The following is a 22,431-nucleotide window of genomic DNA, read 5'->3' on the forward strand; positions in this document are numbered from 1 at the left end:
AATCGTACCATTTGCAATGGCATGGGTCGACCTAGAAGATATTATACTAAGTGAAATAAGTCAGTCAGAGAAATACAAGTGCCTTATGATTTCACTTAGACGTGAAATCTTAAGAACAATATAAGTGAACAAATAAAACAGAAACAGACTCATAGATACAGAGAACAGACTGATGGTCTCCAGAGAGAGGAGGGTTGTAGGACTGGGTGGAAAAGGTGAAGGAATTGAGAAGTACAGATGGGCAGTTATACAATAGTCCTGTGGATATAAAGTACAGCATAAAAAATATAGTCAATAATACTGTAATAACCATGTATGGTGTCAGGTGGGTACTGGAAATATCTGGGGGAGCACATTATAATGTATATGACTGTCTAACCACCATGCTCTACTCCTGAAACTAGTACAAAATAATATTGAGTGTAAACTAATTGAAAAAAAAAATCTTTTTTATTTTTCAGACAATCCAGTTAAAGACAGTTAAAGTGAAGTGTCTATGCTATAGTCTTCCCAAACCAGCAACATGTTGTAGGTGGGAAAATGTTTTTGAGAGAGACACCATAGTAAATTCTTCCAGCAGCTGATACACAGAATCCAGTGGGGAAAGTGAGATCGTAAATGTGAAAGGCGCTAAAGGTAGCTTATGTTTATTGTCGCTTTTTGGAGACACCCCCATCTCAAGATCCTACCTTTAAGAAGCTTATATTCAAACAAGGAAAAACAGACAACAACTAAAAAGTAAATTATTTAGTAAATTGGAGCAAGATAATATTTGGGGGAAAAAGAAAGTATGGCCAGGTGATTGGAGCAGGTTGCAATGCTATATAGGAGGTCAGAGTTCACCTTATGGGAAAGGCGAGGCCAGAATAAAGACCCGAAGGAGGTGAGTGAGTAAGCCAGATCACCATCTGGAGGAAAAAATGTTCTAGTCAGGCAACCGCTCAAGACAAGACCCTAAGGCAGGAAGAAGCATGACTATGAGACGGTGAGCAGGGGAGAGTGGTAGGAGAGGAAATTAAAGAAGAAATGGGGGAGTGGGGTGTCAGGTTCATGGACGGCGTTGTAGACATTGTAAGGGCTACATGCTTTAGTCTGATTGAGACAGGAAGGCATTGCATATGTAGAAAGGTTGATCTTTGATAAAAGAATGGCCACTGCTCAGTTTTATCAAGAGGGAAGAAGGAGGAAGGGGAATAGACGCGGTAGTTTACAGACTTGGTGGAAGGCAGATCTCTGATCTCACTTTGCAAATATTCAGCACAGTTCTGGGTTCTGAGGGATATGGCAGTGAATGAATTAGGCAGGTCCCTATTCACATAGAGCTTATATTCTCCATATTATAATAAACTAGTATACATGAGAGAGGGTAAGCAAATGAACAAGATCATTGTAAATAGTGCTGCTTATGAAGAAAATGAGTGATAGTGACAGGAGAAGGAAGCCCACTTTCGACACAGGAGTCAGAGAGGACATCTCTGAGGAGGGGGCATTTGAACAGAGACCTGAATAAAAACAAAGAGCCGGTTTTGGAAAGATCCAGAGGAGTCCTGGAAGGGTCTAAATGCCGAAACAAGTTTGTTGTATTCAAGGACTGGACAGAAGTCTAATATACTGTATGAGTGAGTAAGGAGGAGAACCTGAAATGAGGTGAGAGGTAGGTGAGGATTAGCCGTGTAACCTGTTGTTTGGCTTTTTTCAGAGGGCAGTGGTAAGGTTTTAAGCAGGGGAATGGTACAGCATGGTTGTTGATTTAAGAGCATCATTTTGGCCTTTATAGAGAATGGATTGAGGGGCAAGAGTGGAAGCTGGTCACTGACCATTGGATTAATCAAGAGCTGATGATTTGGACCTGGGTGGTAGCAAGGGAAATAAAGGTAATTGGATGGATTTAGAATATATTTAGAGATCAACAGGATTTGCTGATGAATTGGATGAGAGGCAGCCAAGAAAAAGAGATGAGTCAAGAATAACTCCAGTTGGTTTATTTGTGAAGTAGGTGTTCCTCTTTGTAGAATGTGATGATCCCGGGCAAATGGAACTGAAAAAGAAAAGAATGACTCCTAGGTTTTGCTTGATCAACAACATTAGCCTGGTCTTCCCTCCCTCACCATCAAAGCCAGAACCCCCCACCTTACACCATGGTCCTATGCATCGTTGGTATTCTTACCATTTCTTCGAGTTGCCATCACACTTCTCTCCTTCCAGCCAACCTCATACAGCAATGCCCAAGTGGTGAAATTTACCCAGCCTGCTTCTGCTTCTGGGCTGCTGAACTGTTAACAGAGACCAACAAACATAGGCATTGGCCCCCCTGTGGCTTCATGGTCTCCAGCCTCTGCTGAGGGCTCAGCACTGCTCAGCAGTCCTGTTCCTAGTTGACTTAGCATAGTGACCTTTGCAAACTTTCACCATTCATAAGTTCCTACAGTCCACACTTTCACATCCGCAGTCTCAACCCAGAGATTTCCCAGAGAAAAGAGTCAATCTGGTGAGCATTCTCTCGGGTTCCTGCTGTTTCTAAACACACCTATCTGAGTGGCCATCTTCACATCCTCCCTCTTTTTCCTGGGAAAAGGTGTCCTGCCTTCTGTGTCCCTCCCCTTATACCCCGGATCCTGTCACCTTCCCTCCCTGGGGGGCCTCACTCTGCTATTACCTCTGTCTCTTGCACCGCTCCTCCTTTCTGCTTGTCTCCATCCCACCCAAAAAGAAACATGCTCGGTTCTCCCACCTCCCATTCCACTCTCCAGCTACCATTCTATTTCATCCTTTCCTTCACAAGCAAACTTCTTTAGAAATTGTCTGATCTCTCTTCAACACTTTCTCACTCCTGCTTCGCCTCAACCCCATGCAGCCTGCTTCTGTTCTTTCATGTACTCCCAAAAGCTATGTAATAAATAAAAATATGGATGTAAATTGTGTCAATCCATGAGAAGTTGTGAGGGTGAAATAAGATAATGTGCATAGAGCACTTAGGACAGTATCTAGAACATAGAGCTCAGTGACTGTAAATTATTGTTGTTACCGTTGTTACTATTGTGGAGTATACCATATATTTCACAATTGCCTTTGTCTGTATTTGGCTATCTTACCCATTATCTTATGAAAGTGGGGACTCTGAGCTGTTTTTAGTGTCCTATTTCCAAGCACAACGCCTGGGATAAGTTGGGGCTTATCACATATCGGAGAGATGGATGGTGGGCACTGGGGACAGATGGGACTCTGTCTCTGGGTTATGCAGTCTCTGCAGACAGTCCAGCTATCATCCAGGTTCTCACTTGGGAAGGAGCACTTGCCTCTCATAGCAGCCTCTCAGCTCATAGTTCTCTCCTCCACCTCCCAAAACATGCCTCCCCTCACTAGGATGTTTGGGCCCCTTCTCTCCCTCCCTCCTTCGCCCTCGGTACAGGCTGTCAGCAGTCGGTGGGAGCCCTGTCAGCAGGAGCCCGGGCACTGCCCCCTTGAGGGCCTCTGTCTCGGCCTCTCCACTCCCCCTTCAGCGCAGGCCTCCCTGCCTGTCATACATGTCATGCGTGTGGCTCCAGCCTGTCTGGACACAGATGTGACCACAGTCCCTAAGCAGGCGGTGGGGCAGTGGCTGCCAGTATTTCTGACCTGGAAGGGGTTTGTTATGAAAAAGTAGGTACATCGCGGGAAGCCTGACCCTTTGGAGCAAGGAATTCAAAGTGTCATAAAGAGTCACACAAAGGCGGTCCCCCCAGACCTCCATAGGTGAGCATAAATTTGGCCACACTATGGAGCCTGTCACCCTGTGCTGCTCCTCCCTCTTCAGCCAACTGGCACTTTCTGAGCACCTGCTGTGTGCTTGGCTATGTACCAGGGGAGGAAACAGACGACTATATCAGTGTGTGGTCAGTACTTTGAAGACAAAAGTGCATCGGGGAGAGTGGAGACCTGCGTAGGGCCTGGTCAGCCCTGTGTGACTCAGGAAGCACTCCGACCTGTCGAGGTAGAAGGCTGGAGTCCTTTGAAGAATGGGCAGAAATGGAGCATGTGACTGAGAAGGGGAAGAGAATTCCAGGCAAAGGGAACAGCGAATGTAAAGGCGTGGAGGTGTGAAAGAGCCTGGCGGAGTCTGGAATCTGTAGTAGTTGGCTGTGGCTGGGGGGCTGAGGGGGGAGCGTATCTGAGGCAGGGGAGGAGCCAGATCACAGGGGCGCTGTGCACCAGGCTAAGAGCTGAAATGTTATCCTCCAGTAGCAGCTGCAGTTGGTAGAAACCCATATCAAGCTATTCAAGCAAAAAGGAACTATTTTGGCTTATAAAACTGTTAAGCGCAGGGCTAAACTACCTCCAGGCATCCCTGGATCTAGACCTCAGTGTCCTTCTCCCCACAGCTTGGCCCAGCTCTTCTCTGGGTTTGACTGCTCTGTAACCCTTTTCCCTGTGTGCCAGCAGGAGGTGGCTCCAGCGGTTCCCGGCCCAGGCTCAGCACATTTTTTTCTTAAAGGTCCAGATAGTAGATATTTCCAGTTTTGCAGGCCATATATTCTCTGTCACAACGACTCCACTCTGCTGTTATAGCATTAAAGCAGCCATAGACGTTAGGTAAATGAGTGAGTGGCTGTGCTTTAATAAAACTTTATATAATAAACAGGCAACTGGCCTGTGGACTATAGTTTGCACAAGCCCAGTTATGGTCTTTTTAGCTCACCATCTCAGGAAAAAAGAGAGAGAGAGAGAGAGAGAGAGAGAGAGAGAGACTCCCACATCCCCCATTGCCCAAATATTAAATCTTAGAGAAGATTTTGATTCGTCCCACTTGGGTCAGGTGCCCATTGTTGAGCCAGTCACCATGGTTCCGAGGGCTGAAGTAACTATTTTGCTGTGTATAATCCGCACCCACGTTTTTGGCCCAAACTTTCAGGAAAAAGATCTTTCATTTTAATTTAATTCAATTTTTTATTTATTTATAGTTAGAAACAAAACCAATTGTCGTATTCCAGGGGATTATTTTGCACATGGATATCATTATTGCTTTCTAGAGTTACATTTTTAACACATAAGCATAAATAAAAGAACTAAAAACATTTATATAGCTATGGAATTATACCCATGTATAATGCACATCCTTATTTTCCCTCAAAAATCTGGGTGAAAAAATGCACATTATACATGGTAAAATATGGTGTCATGATTGGCCAGCCTGGGACATACACCCATCCCAGGAATAGAGGTGCGGTTAGCTCAACTGGGACCATATGAAATGAAAAGTAGTATGTGCTTGCAAGAGAAGGGGGAAGAAGTGCAGCTATCTACTGCAGTGTGTCAGCATGAAAGAGCGTGAACTGAGTGCCCCAAGTAACCAGTGATGATCCAGCTTGAAATTGGTCCTGACACAGCCTCAGGGCACCAGGCCAACCCTGGCAGCGCTGATGCACGCCCTGCCCTGGCCTTTTCCCTCTGTGCAGAGTTTGCACCTCATCTGCTTGATTTACACCCAATCGGAGTCAGAATGCACTTGCCCACTCATTCCTTCTTCACACATTGCTCCACCTGCCTGGGTAGGACCAGAGGGAGGATTCGCTGGGAGGGGGCACCAGGCCAAAGCTCCTCTGTCCTAGGCGGATGCTGCTTCACTCTGCCCAGCCTCAGCAGTCTACCTCCTTGTCTTGATAGGAAGGCTCTCTTCTCTCTTGTGCCTTCACCTACACTACCCTTGTCCTTGAATAGCCTTCCTGACATCCACCAGGCTCACATTTACTTGCCTTTCTAGGCTCAGCCCTGTCTTGTCGTCATCTCCTTCAAGGTTTTCCTATAACCCTAAGTTGATCTAATAAGACCTTTGTATCCCTACTTTTCCAAAATGCAGGATGTGCAGACATATTGTTTTATGATTATTTGTTTACCTGTGTCTACTATTAGCCCCTGAAGGGAAGGACCAAGGCTAATTTACCTTTAGGGTCCCAGCCAGCCCTTTGCAGAGGACCTGGCACTAAGTAGGCAGGTACGTTTGGGACTGGGCAGAAGCTTCATGCTCATACTTAGAAAAGTACTTCTGGGTGAATACCTGCTGTTTGTCTTCTTTACCTCTGGGCTGCTTTCCTCTGGATGTGTGCCCACCTGCCCTTCATATTTACCATCCTTTCTCCTCAGACTCCTGCTTTCCCATGGGACTCATCTAGGTGGTCGGCAGCGGGAATGGCAGCGAGACATAAGCTTGACAAAGCATTTAGAAAGTGCTCACTTTGCTTGCTTGGGCATGTACCAAGGTCTTACTGTGCAGGGCCGTTTATGGTGGGGCTGCCACAGCAAGATCCCAAACAAGACCAGGTAGATTCTAGAAACCTGTGTCCCCCTGCTTTGTCCACCCCACCACTTCCCTGAGCAGGGCCTCGGGAGACGATCTGCAGGGTTTGGCTTTCACCCCCCTGGATGGCAGTCTCACTCCCCGGGGGCCAGGACCTATGGCTGAACCTACCAGGCTAATGCGCTGTGGCCCCTGGTCTCAGGACCCACCACTGGGCTCTGCCTTCCTTTCATTTCTTGGGCTGTGTGGGGTCCTCACTTTTGGGGAACAGTGGCTAGAGGGTTGGCCGCCCAATCAAGCAGGCACAGATGGAGAGCTGAAGCTGTGTGTTGCCCTAATACAGCAAATCCCCATCTGGCAGCACTTTTTCAGTTGGATTGGTGGGAACTAGGATGAAGACCTTACTCTGAGTCTGCTGGTGCCTATGCACAACTATTCCTCACCCTCTAATAAGACGCAGTAAGTCCTTCTGCTGCTCTCTGGGTAGAGACTGATGTCCAGGGCCTGAGGAAATGGTTTAGGTCGATGAGCCAGAGTTGGGGATATCCCTTTCTACACAGCACCTCAGCCATACCACTGGGCATTAAATGAGCTGGAATATCCTCTCGGAGCGTCCTGGGTTGCCCTTCCTAACTGGTCGGAATCTGTAGGTCTATGGGCCGGTCAGCCTCTTGGGTCCTGGGGTCCCAGCCTTGCTGTGAAAAGCACAGGGTTTAGGCCCACCCTCAGCACGTGCCTTCCTAGAGCCCTGAGTCCCCAAATCACTATTATGCTCTAGGATCTAAGGGCAAAAGGCAGGTCCCAGTGCCGCTTCCGTCTCCTCCTCCTGTTCCTTCTCACGCACTCACACACACCCTCCTGAAACCTGATCCTGAGGCTGCCTGGCATGCCGGGGCTCTCCAGGGCTGGCGGGCTGGGGCCTGTCTGCTGGGGCCTGCCCCACCCTGCCCTGCCATCCCCTGGGCCAGGGCAAGCAGGTCAGGCGTCCTGCACCCCCACTAGTGTGACTATTCATTCTGTGCCTCAGGGGCCACCTCTGCCCTGGCCAGGCCCCCAGACTTGACTCTAGTCTGGTCAGAAGCCCCTGGAATCTATTCCAGGTGCAGCAAGAAGCTCTGCCCAGGGCACCTGCAGATTAACACAAACACACACACACTACGTCTACCATTACCCCACCCCATTTCCTGTTGTTTATAGCCCCTGGCTCAGCTTCCAGTGCTCTGCAGGCACCGAGCCACCTCCTGGGGCTGAACAAAATGTAGTGGAAACACTAGAGGAAGAGTACAAGTCTACCTGGCACAGTCAGGCAAGACTGTCCAGAGGAAGTAGTAGCATTTGGACTTAAGGGATTTTCCAGGCAAATAGAGAGGGGAAGGGGGTTGTGTATCCTTGTACATTCGATTTTGCGGGGCGGGGGGGGGGGGGTGGCGATTTGTGTCAGATTAACCAGCAGTTTATGGCTATTTGAACCATTATGAATTAGGAGATAGTTGTGTCCATTTGCATAGCAATGTTTTTATGATATTATAAAGTGAAAAAAAAAGTCTACAGAGCTGTCTAAAAAATAATATAGGAAAAGGAAAGTCAGTCCAGATATATACCAAAAGGTTAATTGTCTTCCATGTTGAAGGATTATGGGGTGTTTTTTTTTTTTATTGGTTTTGTGCACCTATTTGTGTTTTTCTCCAAAGTTAACATATAAATGACATCAAAAATAAGGCTGTTTTTAAAATAAATGTTAACATAGTGAACTTTCTAATCAGCTGAAAAAAGCGGGGAAGGGAGAGGAAAAGGAAAAAATATGTTGAGGCTGTTTGGCGAGATCAGAGGAGATTTCATTAGCACATGACATCTAGTACATATTGGAAACAGATTAAATCCTGTCCAAGCCTGACTGAGAAACTTTGTAGAAGTTTTATAAGCTCAGTCCCAACACAGGAGAGATTCTTGCTGCAGGCTTTCCTGGGGACCTTGTTTCCTTTGCTGTTACATGTGGACTATGGCCAGGAGCCTCAGTGCCTCTAGTGTAGCATCAAATATATTAATTCACTTAGGTTATATATACTAGGTATGAGGAACACGCATGGCCCTGATACACAGAAGGGAAATATGCTACCTCAGAAGACCAAAGGAAAGCTGCTCTGCAGAAATGGCCTCTCCATGCTATTGAGTGTGACAGCTTCTTCCTAGCAGCGAGTAATGGGGAGGGAGCAGGATTGAAAGTTTTCTGCCTCTTTCAAGTTCACATCAAAATCTCTTGTAATATTAGACCTCCAAACGATTACTGATACAATTTCTCCCAGGCGTGGAGATTATAATGGTATTAGTGATGACGGGAATGAGAAATGTAGGCTTGAGTTAGAGTACACTGGGGGGTAAGCTCCAGATTCTGGGCTTAGAAGGCCTCTGCTCTAGTCGTCAGTTTTTCAGTGGCTGATTCAGCTGAATAAGAAATAAAGAGTCAGAGCCACCCAAGGCCTCGGCCTCCACACATTCCTTCTTGGCCAGGAAGGTCCCATGGAGGCCCCACAGCAACACTCAGCACACAGTCGCTGACTGGGTACTGCCCACCTCCTGGGGTTCTGGGTCCCACATGAAGTCCTGCTGTCCAGGCATCTCTGAAGAGCTTGGTTCCACCTGTCCCTTTTCACTGCTTCCTCACTCCCTTCCGCGTTGTACGAGACTTTGTCCTGTCCTCCCCAGGCCTGCATCCTGCCCCTGGCCACTCTTCTGCTTTCCCAAGAAAAGGGAAACTCGCCTGCTCCTTTCTCCTCAAAGTCAGCGTCACTTCACCCTTCCTCCTCTCCTCTTTCCCTTCCCATCTCTCCTCCAGGCCAAAATTATCCCTTCTCCTTAAACTCCGTACCAGCCCCTCACCTCCCGGAGAGCTTTGCGTTCCCTCTGTCCTGCTGTCTGCCAGCAGATGTGCTCAGGCTCCTGCCTGTCTGAAGCCTCCGTCAGCCCTGCCTCCCAGCCTCTGGATACTGCAGTTTTTCTCTCCTCTTCCAAACCTGTCTCCTATGGCTGTTCACCTGCTTTGCCTTCTCATCATGAATTCTCTGTCCTCCTCACCCTGGGTGGTCCACTCTCTCGGGATTCTCTCCAGAATTCTGTGTGTCTGCACTGGCTGTTTTTGGGTTATTTTTCTGCTCCACTGGACAGTGTCTCATCTCTGTGTTCCCCCATTGCAGGAAGAGTGGAGGCAGCAGTGACTGTTTGATGGATGCATGCCTGGGTAACCTGCCAGAGAGCTCCCAGCTCACAAAGACTGATCCCTGATGTGTGGGTCCTGTCTCTCCACTCATCTATCTGGCCACATAAGGACTAGCTGGTCCCGCTCCTTTAAACTCAGGCTTTGCTGAACGAGGCCTATCAGACCCCACAAGCAGCTACCCAGTGAACAGGCTGGGGTAGGAAGGCTATGCTGGACTGTGGAAGGTGGCTTCCAGCACAGCCATAGCCAAGACAGGTGTACAGAAGAGCCAGCCAGTGCTCCAGCCTATTGCATGTGGGGACCCTCAATAGCCCTGTTGTATTCCAGGTTCTCCAAACCAGCACCCATGTTCCTGGATGACTCTTTCCGCAAGTGGGCTAGGATCCGCGAATTTGTGCCGCCTTTTGGGATCAAAGGTCAAGGTATGTTGGGAACCCTGACCCACTCTACATTAACTTCTTATCTTCCAGACTATCTCCCTACACTTCAGGGCAGGGCTGTATCCTCAGAAGTGCCATGCTGGGGACCCACCCCTTCCCCCACTCCCAACAATGCTTTACATCCTCCTCCTCTTTTCCTTCCTGTCTTTTTTTCTCATTTCTTTAGTGGAATATTTACTCAGAGCCCACCATTTTGTCAGGACTAAGGTATACAACTGTGGAGTAAATGGTTATTGTCCCTGTCCTCAGAAAGCTTCGGGCTAGTGGAGATACAGACCTTTGGAGTGAACGACAGCGAGGGATCTCATATGGAAAGAACATGCTGCTGTGAGATCATAGGAGAAGGGGTGCCAGAGACACTGGTGCTAGAGGACTAAGTATGAGGTGGAAAATCCCAGAGGAAATGGAGGCCATCCCCCACGAATGCCCCTGGCTCCCGCATCATCCCCTCCTGATGTTTTTCACCTGACCGCAGTCTCCGCTCCAGGCCTTCCCTCTCTCGTCCAAAGCCAATCTTTCGCACTATGTTCTCAGAACTATCTGTTTCCATTGCCTGAGGGGCCTCACTCCTGTAGTCCCACCCCTGATAGTTTAACAAGCCCTGTTTCTTTGTCAGGTTCCTGTCTGTGCCATGGCATGGTAGAGTATGAGCTTTAGGGTCAGACACAGAAGGATTAGATCCCAGCACTACCTTTTTACTAGTTGTGACCTTGGACAAGTTTCTTAACCTGTCTGTGCTTTAGTTTCTTCATCAGTTAAATGGAGAGATTAATGCCATTGTATTCGATCGTAAGCAGAATTAAATAACATAAAGGAGACCCAAGAATAACTGAACCCTCTACTCAGCCACTCCACTCCTCCCTGAAAAGAAGACAGTGGCCAGCAAAAAGACAAAAGTTTTGACCTCACACCTCCAAGGACAAATCTAATAGATTGGGGTGAACCATATGAAGAACTCCTTTTTTTCTGAGCGCAGGTAGCCAAGCAGTCTACTCTTTTTCTCCTAAATTCTCACTCAACACTGTGACCCTACTAAGGCCAGGGAAGGCCAACACAGAGCCCATCAGCCAGCAAGAAGAGAACACCTGAAAGTTGAGGCTCTTTCTGCTAAGGTTCCCCACCTAGAAAGCAAAACCCAGTCCATATCCTTGACCTTGGCCAAACAGTGGCACTATGCTTTTCCTCAGAGGTGCCTGGGAGGTGGGGGGAAAGGAGGATATCAATGGCCTTCCCTGCAGCCTACCATAAAGGATATCTGAAGGAACTTATTGTAGAACACTCCTCAAAGATTTGTTTCCTTACCCCGTTCTCATTCAGCTTCTGGAAGGATTAGCTGTCTGCTGTCTCTCCTTTCTCACCATTTACTCCTGAAGAATGCTTTCTCCCCAACAATTCTAGGGAGATTGCAGTGTCCCCCGTGAGGTGCAAAGGATACTTTCCAGTCCTTAACTCGGCCTCTCAGCTGCACCTGATGGTGTTATCCATCCCATCTTTTAAAAAATTATGAGGTTATTTTTAATTTTGGTGGCATCCTTTCTTTGCATGAAATATTTTAAGCATATAAAAAAAGCATAAAAACTAATTTAATGAGCATCCATGCACTCTCTACTCAGCTTAAGAAATAAAACATGAGTTACTATTAAAACTCTGAGTGGCCCTTCCCCCTTCCCACTCCTTCCCCCTCCTTCCGCCTCCTTCCCCCTCCTTCCCCAGGAGACCACTATCTTGGTTTTAGTGTTACCATTCAAATACCTGTTTATATGTTTCTACGATATATGATATTTATTAAATATATGGCATATTTTGCATATTTTTAAACTTTACAAACAGTAATATGTGTGTTTTTCAAATTGATTTTTTGTTTATGCTTTTCAGATTTATCTGTACTGATACACATAGCTCTAGGTCATCATTTTTTTTTTTTCTGTTGCTGTGTCGTATTCTACGCAGCACATTCAATTTGTTTTCTTTTGTGGACATTTACATTGCCTCCAGTGTTTTGCTATTACAAAGAGCTGCACAATAAACATTCTTGTACAAGTCTCCTTCAACAAATGTGTGAGAGTTTGATGCTGTCCGCCTGGGAGTCGGGTTGCAAGATCTCAGTCTATGCACGTCTGTATCTTTACTTGATGTTATTAAGATGCTATCCACTGTGGTTGTACCTATTTACTTACTTTATTTGTAAATCTTTCTATACACTTTGTGTTTATCTTTCAAACAACTGCACAGAGTAGTACTTACCATTTTCATTCGAAAGATGAGAAAACTTAAAGCACAAAGAAAGTAAGTAATTGATCCAGGGTCTGAAGTAACAAAGCCAGGATTTAACTCCAAAACCAGTAGTAGTATACATTATATTATAATCCTCTCATTATACCAGAATTTGAAAGCAAAGCAGTTATCATTGCAGAAGCCAGAGAGAGGCCTAGAAGAATGAAGCCCGACCCATGGGCACAGGATCTGAAAACACGGAAGTCAGGGGGCCTTTGCTCAGGGCAGCCTGAGGGGAGGGCAGGTGGGCAGGTGCCAGGCTGCAGGGCTTGGAGAAGTAAGGCGGGAGACTCAGCCTGGTGAAAGCAGGATTAGAGATGGGCAGTGTTCAAGGGAGGAAGTGAGGGGAAGACAGTGTCAGGAGGGAGGCAGAGCGGTCTGACTCGGGGAGGTGGTTGGGACCACTCTGTTCTTCATCATTGGTTGTTTCCTCATTGGTATCTGGTGCCTGCTCAGTGGAGGCACAGAGACATGTATACTCTGTCTCTGTGTAAGTGCTACCATTCTGGGCATGTCCCAGGCCTGATTGCAGAGCCCCCAAAGCCAAATGAGATGGCTAAGGAATGGCTGGGGAAGAAACTGCATACTGGTGCTGGGGATGGCTCCAGGCAGAGCCGAGTGTACCTGCCTGTTCTCCTATTCCTGTCCCCTTTTTCAGGGAGAAAGTTAAGCAGCAGCCTGGCCAGCCTTATGCCCAGAGCTCCCTCTCCCCACCCCGACCCTAGCCCCAGGGACATATGCCCTCACATTGGCTCATTGGAAAACATTTCATGGGAACTTAAATGACCCCCTAACAGTAACCTCCCTCCTCTATCCACAGACAATCTGATCAAAGCCATCTTGTCAGTCACCAAAGAGTACCGCCTGACCCCTGCCTTGGACAGGTGAGCCCCTTGCCGCCCAGCCTCCTGCCACTCAGCTGCCTGGCATGTGCAGAGGTGTTGAGGCCCAGCTGGCCTTCCGTGGACATGAGAAGGTCCTCCACCATGTCTGCATGTGCACACATAGTACACACGCTGGGGTGGGTGAGTAGAGAAGTGGGGCCCCCTAACTGGGCTTGCACCCATGAGCTATAAGCACTTGGCAAGACACCTCAGCCCTTGGATGGCAGAGGTCTGAGGGCAAGAACTGAAGACACTGGCCTGGGACACGCCCACCATTGGGACTGAGGAGCTCGGTGGCGGGGCAGCTGCAGGGGCCATGGCTTACATCTAGAGGCAGTGATACCTCTGAAGCCAACAGACCCTGGATGGAAGAGACCCCAGGGTCAGGGGCAGGAGGGCAAAATGTCTAGGCATCCCTGGTGGCTGCGGGGAGCATGGGGGCCTCTGAGTAGGAGCCTAGACCAGAGCCCTGGAGCCCCCGGTCCCAGTTTTCTGTTCTTGCTTTCCTGGCATAGCCCTCAAGCTCAGCCCTCTTTTCCCTCTCCCCTGAAAGCTGCCTAAATCCCACTAACTCTTGGGGAGTCTTTTACCCAGAGTGCCATCTTACCAGAGCCTCCTTCATCACCTCCATGGAGTGAGTGTGAGCCCTTTCCACACCATGTTTTCCTGGAGAAGTGTCAGGGAGTCGGGATGTCTGAGAGTTCCACGTGACGCAGCTCCCCACAGTATGGTTCCTGCCTCTTCTCAGAAATGCTGCCAGAAGCCCATTGGGTCTTCTTCCTCTATCCCAGCCTGTGCCTGGTCAAGGGCGTGGGGTCAAGGGCCAAAGGGGTAGGGGATGAAGCCTACCTGGTAGACAGCTCTTCAGAGGTCTCTGCCTCTCTCCCCTCAGCCTCAGCTGCCGCCGCTGCATCATCGTAGGCAACGGAGGTGTCCTTGCCAACAAGTCACTGGGATCACGAATTGATGACTATGACATTGTGGTGAGGTGAGCTCCCCAAAGCAGCACGTTGGGCATCTGCATGTCCTGGCCCAAACCCTGGCCCTTGAGCCCATTGAGAACTTTCTGGCCATCTGGCCAGTTGGGCTGGAGGTCAGCAGAGGCCTCAAGAAGAACCCTGGGTTGGAAGATTTTAGAATGGAAAGCTAGATGGCTCCAGGCGACCTAGGGTATTCAGGGATCAGAGTGTTTCCCCAAACATAGACCCACAGACCACATGCAGTGAGCTCAAGGCAGGCTCTGACTGGGCCTGCTCTCTGTAGACTGAACTCAGCACCAGTGAAAGGCTTTGAGAAGGACGTGGGCAGCAAAACTACACTGCGTATCACCTACCCAGAGGGCGCCATGCAGCGGCCTGAGCAATACGAACGCGATTCTCTCTTTGTCCTCGCTGGCTTCAAATGGCAGGACTTCAAGTGGTTGAAGTACATCGTCTACAAGGAAAGAGTGGTGAGCTCCCTGCGCACTGTTCCTTCCCATCTTGCCCTGGCCTTGCCCAACTTCCAGGTCAGCCCCTTCCTCTGAACCCAGCACAAAACAAAGGGAACCTTTCAAAAGAAGCATTATTGACCCAAAGTTGAAAGACACCCAAACTCAGCTGAGGTACAGAGAGGCCAGATCTCACCGACAGTGACTGGCCCAGGTTTCTGGAGCTGATAAGCCTCATATCTGCTACCTGTCTCCAGGTACCCAGGCTGTAGGTCCTTTCTTGGCCTTCTCTGCCACACCCCAACCCTGACCCCAAGTCCCTCCCCAACAGCCCCTGTGGGTCCTTCTCTGGCATTAGATCCCCTGGTAAGGAAAGCTCTCATGTGGCTGGCCCTACTGTTACTCCTAATTTTTGTACTGTCCTGCCCTGACCTTGTAGTTGCTTCCACAAGCCTTTCTTACCCTCTCCTCTGTGAGTTGTTTCTGACTCTGAAGGTGTGGGTCCACCCTCATTCCCAGCCAAAGGAGGAAGGTCTTATTCGGACCTTGGGGCCATTTTGCAGGGACCATAGACCCCTCAACTTGAGGGTGACACTTCCCAAACTCATATGTAAGTCCTGGTCTTCTCTGTGCTTTGTACTTTTACCACTGATCTGCAGTTGGGTCCCTAACTTGCCATTGAGTCATCCCACTCTGGGAATGATCAGATTCTATACTCACTGTCTAGGTAGGCAAGGGTCGGGGCCTGTTTCTTTAGGGAGCTTATGTGGCCACGAAGGCTCAGGCTGCTCTTTAGTGGACCACCCACTGAGTCTTTTCCTGAGGCCTCTGTGTCTCAGCTCTGGGCCTTTAGGGGCACCTGCCAAGTTGTCCAGGCCCAATGCCCCTCTCCCCTCAACCAGCTGTCACCAGCCACCCCAGGGGAGGGGCACTACAGAGTTCACGCCATTCATCTTCCAGTACCCAAGCCTCCTGCCAGAGGAGAATGGTGATCGATGGCCCTCCGCCTGCAGTAAGAAGCCAGTTTTTTCTGGACGTTTAGAGGAGAATTGAGTGGAAACAGCTTAACCCGCCTATGAAGGTCTCAGTGCAATTTGGTTCAACTCCACAGCCCTTTCCCAAGCCAGGCCAAGTGCAGGCAGTGTCAAGTAGGTAGCAAGCAAGAGAGAAGACAGGAAGTCAGGAATTCAGGTAGGTGGGGCAGTGGGGAAGGGCAGCCCACCCACCTCAGGGCCCGGCTCCGCTGGGCCCAGCCTGGCTCACCGAAGGGGAGGAAAGGGTTCGGCTTCACCCAGCCCCCGCTGCAAGTGGGCCTCTCCACTGCCCACGCAAACCAGGCAGAGAATCAGGGCCGAGGGAGCTCTTCTGTTTTTAGAACACTAGAGCCTGAAACACTAGTGTCCTCAGAGCCCTTCTCTTTGCTTTGAAGGCAGTAGAATTTGGATCACAGGTAGGTACTTTTAAGGGAGAAATGGGAACAAATTGGGTCTGCTTTGGTGAACCCCAGGGATCCTGGAGGCTGCTTTGTCACCCTGGCCTTCCGACCGTCTGCCCACCCGCTCCTTTCCTCTGCCAGTGGACACCTGCCAGAGGAGCTCCCAGAGGGCAGGACCCTGGTCCTGTTTGCTTTTTTTACCCTTCTATTGCCCAACCACCGTAAATGTTCTGAAGTTGACTCCAACGCCAGGTCCTGCTTCCTACTGGGATAGGACAGGCAGCCCAAATCAGGAGACAAGCGGATGGGTGTTACCGAATGTTCCTTCTATGAATATCAAGGCCAATTAATTCAAGGCTCTTACAATACATCCAGGGGAGTAAGGAAAGGAGGAAGAAAATGAAGGAAGCCAACTATAGTCAGAAAACTCACTGTACTCAGGCCTCTCCGGGAGCAGACAGCAGGGCCTCACTTTTCCCAGGAAGACCGAGGAGCTCGCTGCCTTGCCTGGCCTTGGTGGCAGGCCGATCGAAGGTGCTAGAGCAGTTGGGATGAGGAAGTGTGGTCTGTGCTCAGGCACATGCTCAGCTGTGCTGATGTCTGTGTCCTGTCCTGTCCAGGCCATTCCCAGGGATCTAGGACCAGACTTGTGTTGGTGACATTGCTTTCGCGGGGACGGTAGGGTGAGTGGGGAGAAGAGAGAGGACACAGGGAGGAATGCTCTGAAGTTCCATGAGCCTTCTCTAATGTCAAAGATAACTTGGGTCTGTAGAATGAGGTGCCAGAGGAAAGCCAGCGATGCCCATGGCCTCATCAGTTAGCACCGGAGCGGGCCTGTCCAGGCCCTCTGGCTACCCAGGAAGCATCCTCTGAGTACCCTCCTCCACCTCAAGCCCAGGGCTAATGCCTTCAAAGGACCCCTCTGCTCTACCTCACTTCTCTGGGCTCTGAGACCCAGGTGAACATGGGACAGGCTGCTTTTCCAGGCTACTCCCATCTGGTGCCCAGCTGAGGCTCGGCCTGCTCCTGCGGTGATGTTTCCAACTGTGCAGCCAGTGGAGAGCTCTCCGCACTTGTATGGAGCCTCACCTGCAGAATCCTGGCAGGAGGCAGCGCTCTGCTCGGGAGCCAAGGCCTGGATGGGCAGGGCTAGAACAGGTATTAGGCCTCAGTCACGGCTGCTGCCTGCTGCTTGCTGTGTGAGCAGTTGCTCATTGCCTGTAACTTTCTGGTACTCAGGAGTCCTGATGGGATGTGGAAAGAGGTGGGAAAGGAAGACTGAACCCCAAAACAGCCTGTGTTAGGCCTGGCCATACCTACTTCATCCACATGGGACCTCTCCTCGTCACCATTTGTGGTCATTTGGTTCCCTGATTCATGGACAGTAGCAATGATAACTCCAAATAAGTTATCAAAAGGCCTTTTCTCTCCCAGATCTCAGGAGCCCTGACGAAGCCTGCACTCAGGTCAGGTGCACTTGGGGCGGGTCAGGAGAGCACCTGTGCGCTGCTGCCGCCCTGCCGCCGAGTGGGGATGCTGGGTTGGGAGGGAGGGTGGAGCCTGGGACAGGAAGTTATAGGTGTGTGCAAGTCGGTGGTGAGAGGGGGCAACCTCCAGCTCCTGCGAAAGTCTCAGAGGCACACCTGGCTCCATCCTCCCACTCACTCACTCGCCTGCCAGGCATCATTGAGCTGTTGTCTGCACTGCCACTGTGCTGCTCCCACGAAGATGAATACAAAGATGCATTCAACACTGTCTTGGACCCATAGTTGCTCACAGTCTAATGGGAGAAACAGTCCTGAAACTAGTTATAATGCAGTGCGGTAGGTGCTGTGGCCTGAGCAGCCTCCTCCTGACATTTGGTGAAGGCTAGAGGTTCCCATCCATTGTCCTGGGGCCTGGACAGGACAGGACAGGACATGAGAGCAGCAGAGCTTGCCACGCATTCTCCACTCCCCTCCCCAGGCTGCCTAGTAACCCAGGGCTTCTGAGATCCCAGGGAGCTGCCCTCCCAGTCCCCTTGGCTGCCCCCTCCCCCTCCTCTTTTTCCCTCCTCATCCTCACCCCTGATGCTGGAAAGCTCACTGCTTCCAGCAGCCCCGGCCTCACTGCGGGGGGCTTCTGACCGGTGACCAGTTCGGTGAGGCGTGGCGGCCCCTCTGTGCGATACTTCATTCAGCTGCTGCGGGCGTGCTGCCGGCCGGCACGGGGAGCAGAGGGCGGGAGGTGCGGGTTGGCCTCTGGACAGTCTTGACGTAGGCTTGACCTTTCAGCTGTGGTTCAGACCTTGGGGAAGGAGGGAAGGATTTAAGAGGCTGGCCAGGGCCCCACATGCATGCATAGGGGAACTAGGCCTCTAAATTTGGAAGAGACAACATGGTTTAAGAGGGAAAGGCAGTTATAAAGTAACGTAGACTTAGGTTGAAATTTGGAAGCTATCACTCAGCTGGGTTACTGTAGGCAAATTCCCTAGGCTGCTTAGATTTAATCTCACCTGTGAAAAAGGAGTGGTCCTACCCATCTTTCATTATTTGTAATGGCCAAAATTAAACCAGGTGAAATATACAAGTGCCTATCATAGTGCTTGACACTTAGTGAGTGCTCTCTGTTTCAAATATTAATGCTATGTATTCTTTTATTATTATTATTGGTGGTGTTGCTGTTAGAAAAGTCCAGTTGTCCTAGGGAGTGAAGCATTTGTCTGTCTAGGCTGCAGGGCCTGACCTAGGAGGGGACCTAGAAGCAGAGGTCAGAGACCAGGCCTAGAAGACGGAGGGATTCAGGACCTCCTGGGAAGGACAGGACAGGTGTGCTGTCAGTCTGGGAAACCCACGGGGCGAACAGGGCCACTGGGCCCTATATAAGAGGCCTTATTGAACCAGGCCCAAGATGGGGATTGAATGTCCATCTTCACCTAAATGCATATTCTGTCCCAAGCCTGGGAGGGATGCAGAGCCTTGGGATGGGGTCTGCCCAGAAGGAGCTCAGTAGTCACATGCCCCACCTTAGGGGAGACTCAATGCAGGGCCCCTAAAAAGCATGGTGAGGCTGGGACACGCCATGGCCTCCGCTGCTTGATGCGGTTTCTGCTGAGCCAGGACGCATGGTCCCTCCCCACCGCAGTCTCCTTTCCAAACCTCTGAGGTCAGCTCTCCTGGGATCCCATTTCCTTTGCAGCCATCTCCATAAGGTACCGCTTATCCCACGTTCATTCCCCATTACTACACCCCAGCCATTGCCCCTCTGCCTCAGATAGAAAGTGCTCAGCAATCGGGCTCGTGTCATCACCACCCTCTGCTCCTCCTCATCCTCATCTGTGACCTCTTGGTTACTCTGTCTCATAATCCTTACCAGTCATCCCCTCCTCCTCGTCCTCTTCCTGCCTCTACCTCCTCCTCTTCTTCATATCCTCTCCTCTTCTTCCTCCTCCTTCCATCATCCTCATCATAGCTGTTATTTATTAAGCTCTTCAGTTTACTAGCCTTTGAATTCCTTCTTCTAGCTTTCGTGATAACCCTGCTAGATGGGTACTGTTATTATCCCCACTTGGGGGGATTAGGAAGCTGAGGCACAGAGAGGATGAGCTGCATGCTCAAGAGCACAAAACTATCAGTTAAATGGTAGAACCAAATTCAGACTCAGCTCTGGTGGTCCCAGGGATCTTCCTAAGAAATCTGACACATCACCGTCCTGCTTAGAGTCCTCCATAGGTTGGCTCCTACTTGCCAATGAGAATGGGAAGAGCTATCATTTACTGAGCTCTTTTCGCATGCCCGGCCAGGAGCTACCTGACTTCCCTGCACAATCAGCCAGCCGCCTCAACAAGCCTGTGAGGCTAGGACTGTGAGTAAGTGGTAGAGCAGCGTTTGGGGCCACAGGTGCCCCACCTTAACCATCACACTGTAACACCTCTCGTTCTTGATACTTCATTCAGCAAAGCCAAGTCAAGCACCAAAATCACATGGAGCCCCATGCCTCAAATACGTTCTCACTTGACTACTCCTCTTACGACTTCACGTCCAGCCATTCCAGTACCAGGGAGTCACCCATGGAGAGAGAAATAAAGCTGAGATGGTGACACCGGGTGCTTGCTGCTACTCCTCTGTCCTGCCCCTGGTCATTGTTCTTCTCGCAGCCAACTCTCACCATCTCCAGATCTACTGCGCCTCCACCCCTGTTGTAAGAGGCACCCCGTCCGCAGGGAAAGTAAAGGTCACCTCCCATTCAGTTTCCGCTGTCCGCTCCTGTGCTGTGGTTGCCTTCTCCTCCCACCTTTCAGGGGCCGTCTTACTCTGTTAACTGGTTCGTCACCTCTTTATTGGGTCCTCCTCTCACATCTATAAATTTGTTCACATCTCTCGCCTTAAAAATAAAAGCTCTCTCTTTAGCTTGTGTCCTCCCTCTTTCCTTCCCTTCTCTTTCAAGTTTCTGGAAAGAGCCATCACCTGTCCATGATGCATTTCCGTGGGTTTTTTTTCTTCTGTTTCTCAACCTTCTCCAGCCGAGCTTCCAAACCTCTCTACTGGCAGTGACCTTCTGATTCTAAATCCAGTGGGCTCGACCTCTGCCTGCCCTTAAAGGGACAGCTTGCCAGCAGATATTCAGTGAGCAACTACTGTGTACCCGGCACAGTGCTAAGTTCTAGGGGGAGTCCTCGATTCCTGTAAGCTCATGGCCAAATCCCTGGGAAGCACGCTCAAGTCCTCTGATTCCGTAACAGGCATTATTATACCTGAGGGTTTACCCCCCTGGAAGGTAAAAACTGTCCTGTTTATCTCTGTAAGTCCATCACCTCCAGCAGTGTTTAAAACATAGTTGGCACATATAAGTGAATAGATAAATGTGGAAACTGAGACCCAGAGTAAAGCAGTAACTTCTGGCAAAGTCAGGATTGCCACCCAAACTTTCTGCCTCTCAGTGAGATCTCTTTTCTCTTTCATTGTCCTGGGAGATCATGCTTTTAGATTCAGACCCTTGTGCCCTTTCGCTCTCTGCTTACCTCTCCCAGGCATCTCCTGCCTCTTAGCCATGTTTGATCTTCTTTCTGCGGTTCCAAGATAATTGTCCTTGATAAAGAAATGAAAACTAAACAGTCCCTGGCGCTCTGCCTCTTTGACTTGTGTCAGCATCACAAAGTCGGCTCCACGCCGACTCCTCTTTCTGTTCACCGCATGTCCCAAATATAGCTTTCAAAAAGGTTTTTGACGCCCTCCTCGTAACGTACATCAAAATAAATTCCAAATCGCCTAAAAAGTAAAACATAAAAATAAAACCAAAGGAAATTTTGAAGAAAGCAGGATAGAAATTGAATCCCTGGAGGGAAAAGAACTTGAAAAGGGCACAAGTGCTGGGGAAATCAGATGTGATAATCTATGAAAACCCGAACTAAATTAACAACAACAAAAAGACTATATACCACAAGACACTTAAAAGTGTATTTAGGAAACATGACAGACAAATGGTTCTTACCGAGAAAGTCGACAAGAAAACCACTAGGACCCCAGCAGATAATGGGCAGGAGACTGAACAGATCACACAGAAGGAAATAAATTAGCTAGTAAACAACAGAAATAAGTTTAACTTCCCTTTATTAGCAGCCAGAGAAATTCATGTGACAGCAGGATGCCATTTATCGCCCACCACATCTTTAAAGAATGTGTTTCAACTGTAATACGTAATTTCGGCAAGAGCGCAGTGACAGGTGCTCTCAAAGGCTACTGGTCAGAGTGTAAGTAGGGACAAGCTTTCTGGAAAAGAAATGATACTTGGCACCAAGAGCCATCGCCCATAGGAAGGAAAAATCTACACACAAAGATTTTTACTGTAGTGTTACTTGTAGTGGCCAAACCTAAGTATAGCCGAAGGAGTTTATTATATAAATTATGGTTCAGCTGGCCAATGAAGCGGCAGCCCAGCATCCCTGTAGAGGGCTTGGGCCCTTCGACCAGCTCTCGCAGCGCTCTCAATGAAGCAGCACTGGCCTCCGTATTGGGAACAGAAACCAGCCTCTTCCTCTGCCTCAGCCCACATCTTTGAGTAAAAGCTTCCCTGCGTGGCTCGCCGTTACGCCACTGTACGGAGGGAGGGAGACAGTGCACGTGACCCTGCTCCTCTGCAGATGACGATCACCTCCTGAGAAGTGAGCCTCAGCAAGGTGAGCGTCGCCTGCCCACTGGGCACGATGCCCAGCCGCAAGGCCCAGGAATGAGCGTGTCGGTGAAATCAACAGGGTCTGGCACAGGGCAGCACATGCCGCCCTGCTCAAGAAGGTGCGGCCTCCCCATTCCGTGGGCTCCAGGACGCTTATATAAGCACTGAACCCCACAAGCTGCTTGCCCGAGCTTCTTGTAGTTGTTGGCCATATGATGATGAAGTTTCGGGCACAGAAACAGCATTGGCAATAAGAGTGGTATATTTAGTGAATTTAAAAACAAATGAGTATAACCGATGTGTGGTACGACTGCAGTACGGCCCTTAGGGCGGG

General features: G+C 49.5%; 1 protein-coding gene across 2 annotated transcripts in view; it reads left to right on the forward strand.

The window, feature by feature from the left end:
* The window catches only part of ST3GAL3 (ST3 beta-galactoside alpha-2,3-sialyltransferase 3), a 185,515-nt gene that overhangs the window by 149,304 nt on the left and 13,780 nt on the right, over window positions 1–22,431 (forward strand). For both annotated transcript variants that reach the window (XM_054572097.1, XM_054572098.1), the window contains 4 exons: window positions 9,813–9,907; window positions 13,020–13,083; window positions 13,976–14,071; window positions 14,347–14,533. In XM_054572097.1, coding sequence (XP_054428072.1) covers window positions 9,813–9,907; window positions 13,020–13,083; window positions 13,976–14,071; window positions 14,347–14,533 — 442 coding nt within the window. The remainder of the gene's footprint in view (window positions 1–9,812; window positions 9,908–13,019; window positions 13,084–13,975; window positions 14,072–14,346; window positions 14,534–22,431) is intronic.

This window comes from Pteronotus mesoamericanus, unplaced genomic scaffold (genome assembly GCF_021234165.1).
Source record: "Pteronotus mesoamericanus isolate MK-2021 breed Mesoamerican mustached bat unplaced genomic scaffold, CSHL_Meso_final contig_221, whole genome shotgun sequence".
Taxonomy (NCBI): domain Eukaryota; kingdom Metazoa; phylum Chordata; class Mammalia; order Chiroptera; family Mormoopidae; genus Pteronotus; species Pteronotus mesoamericanus.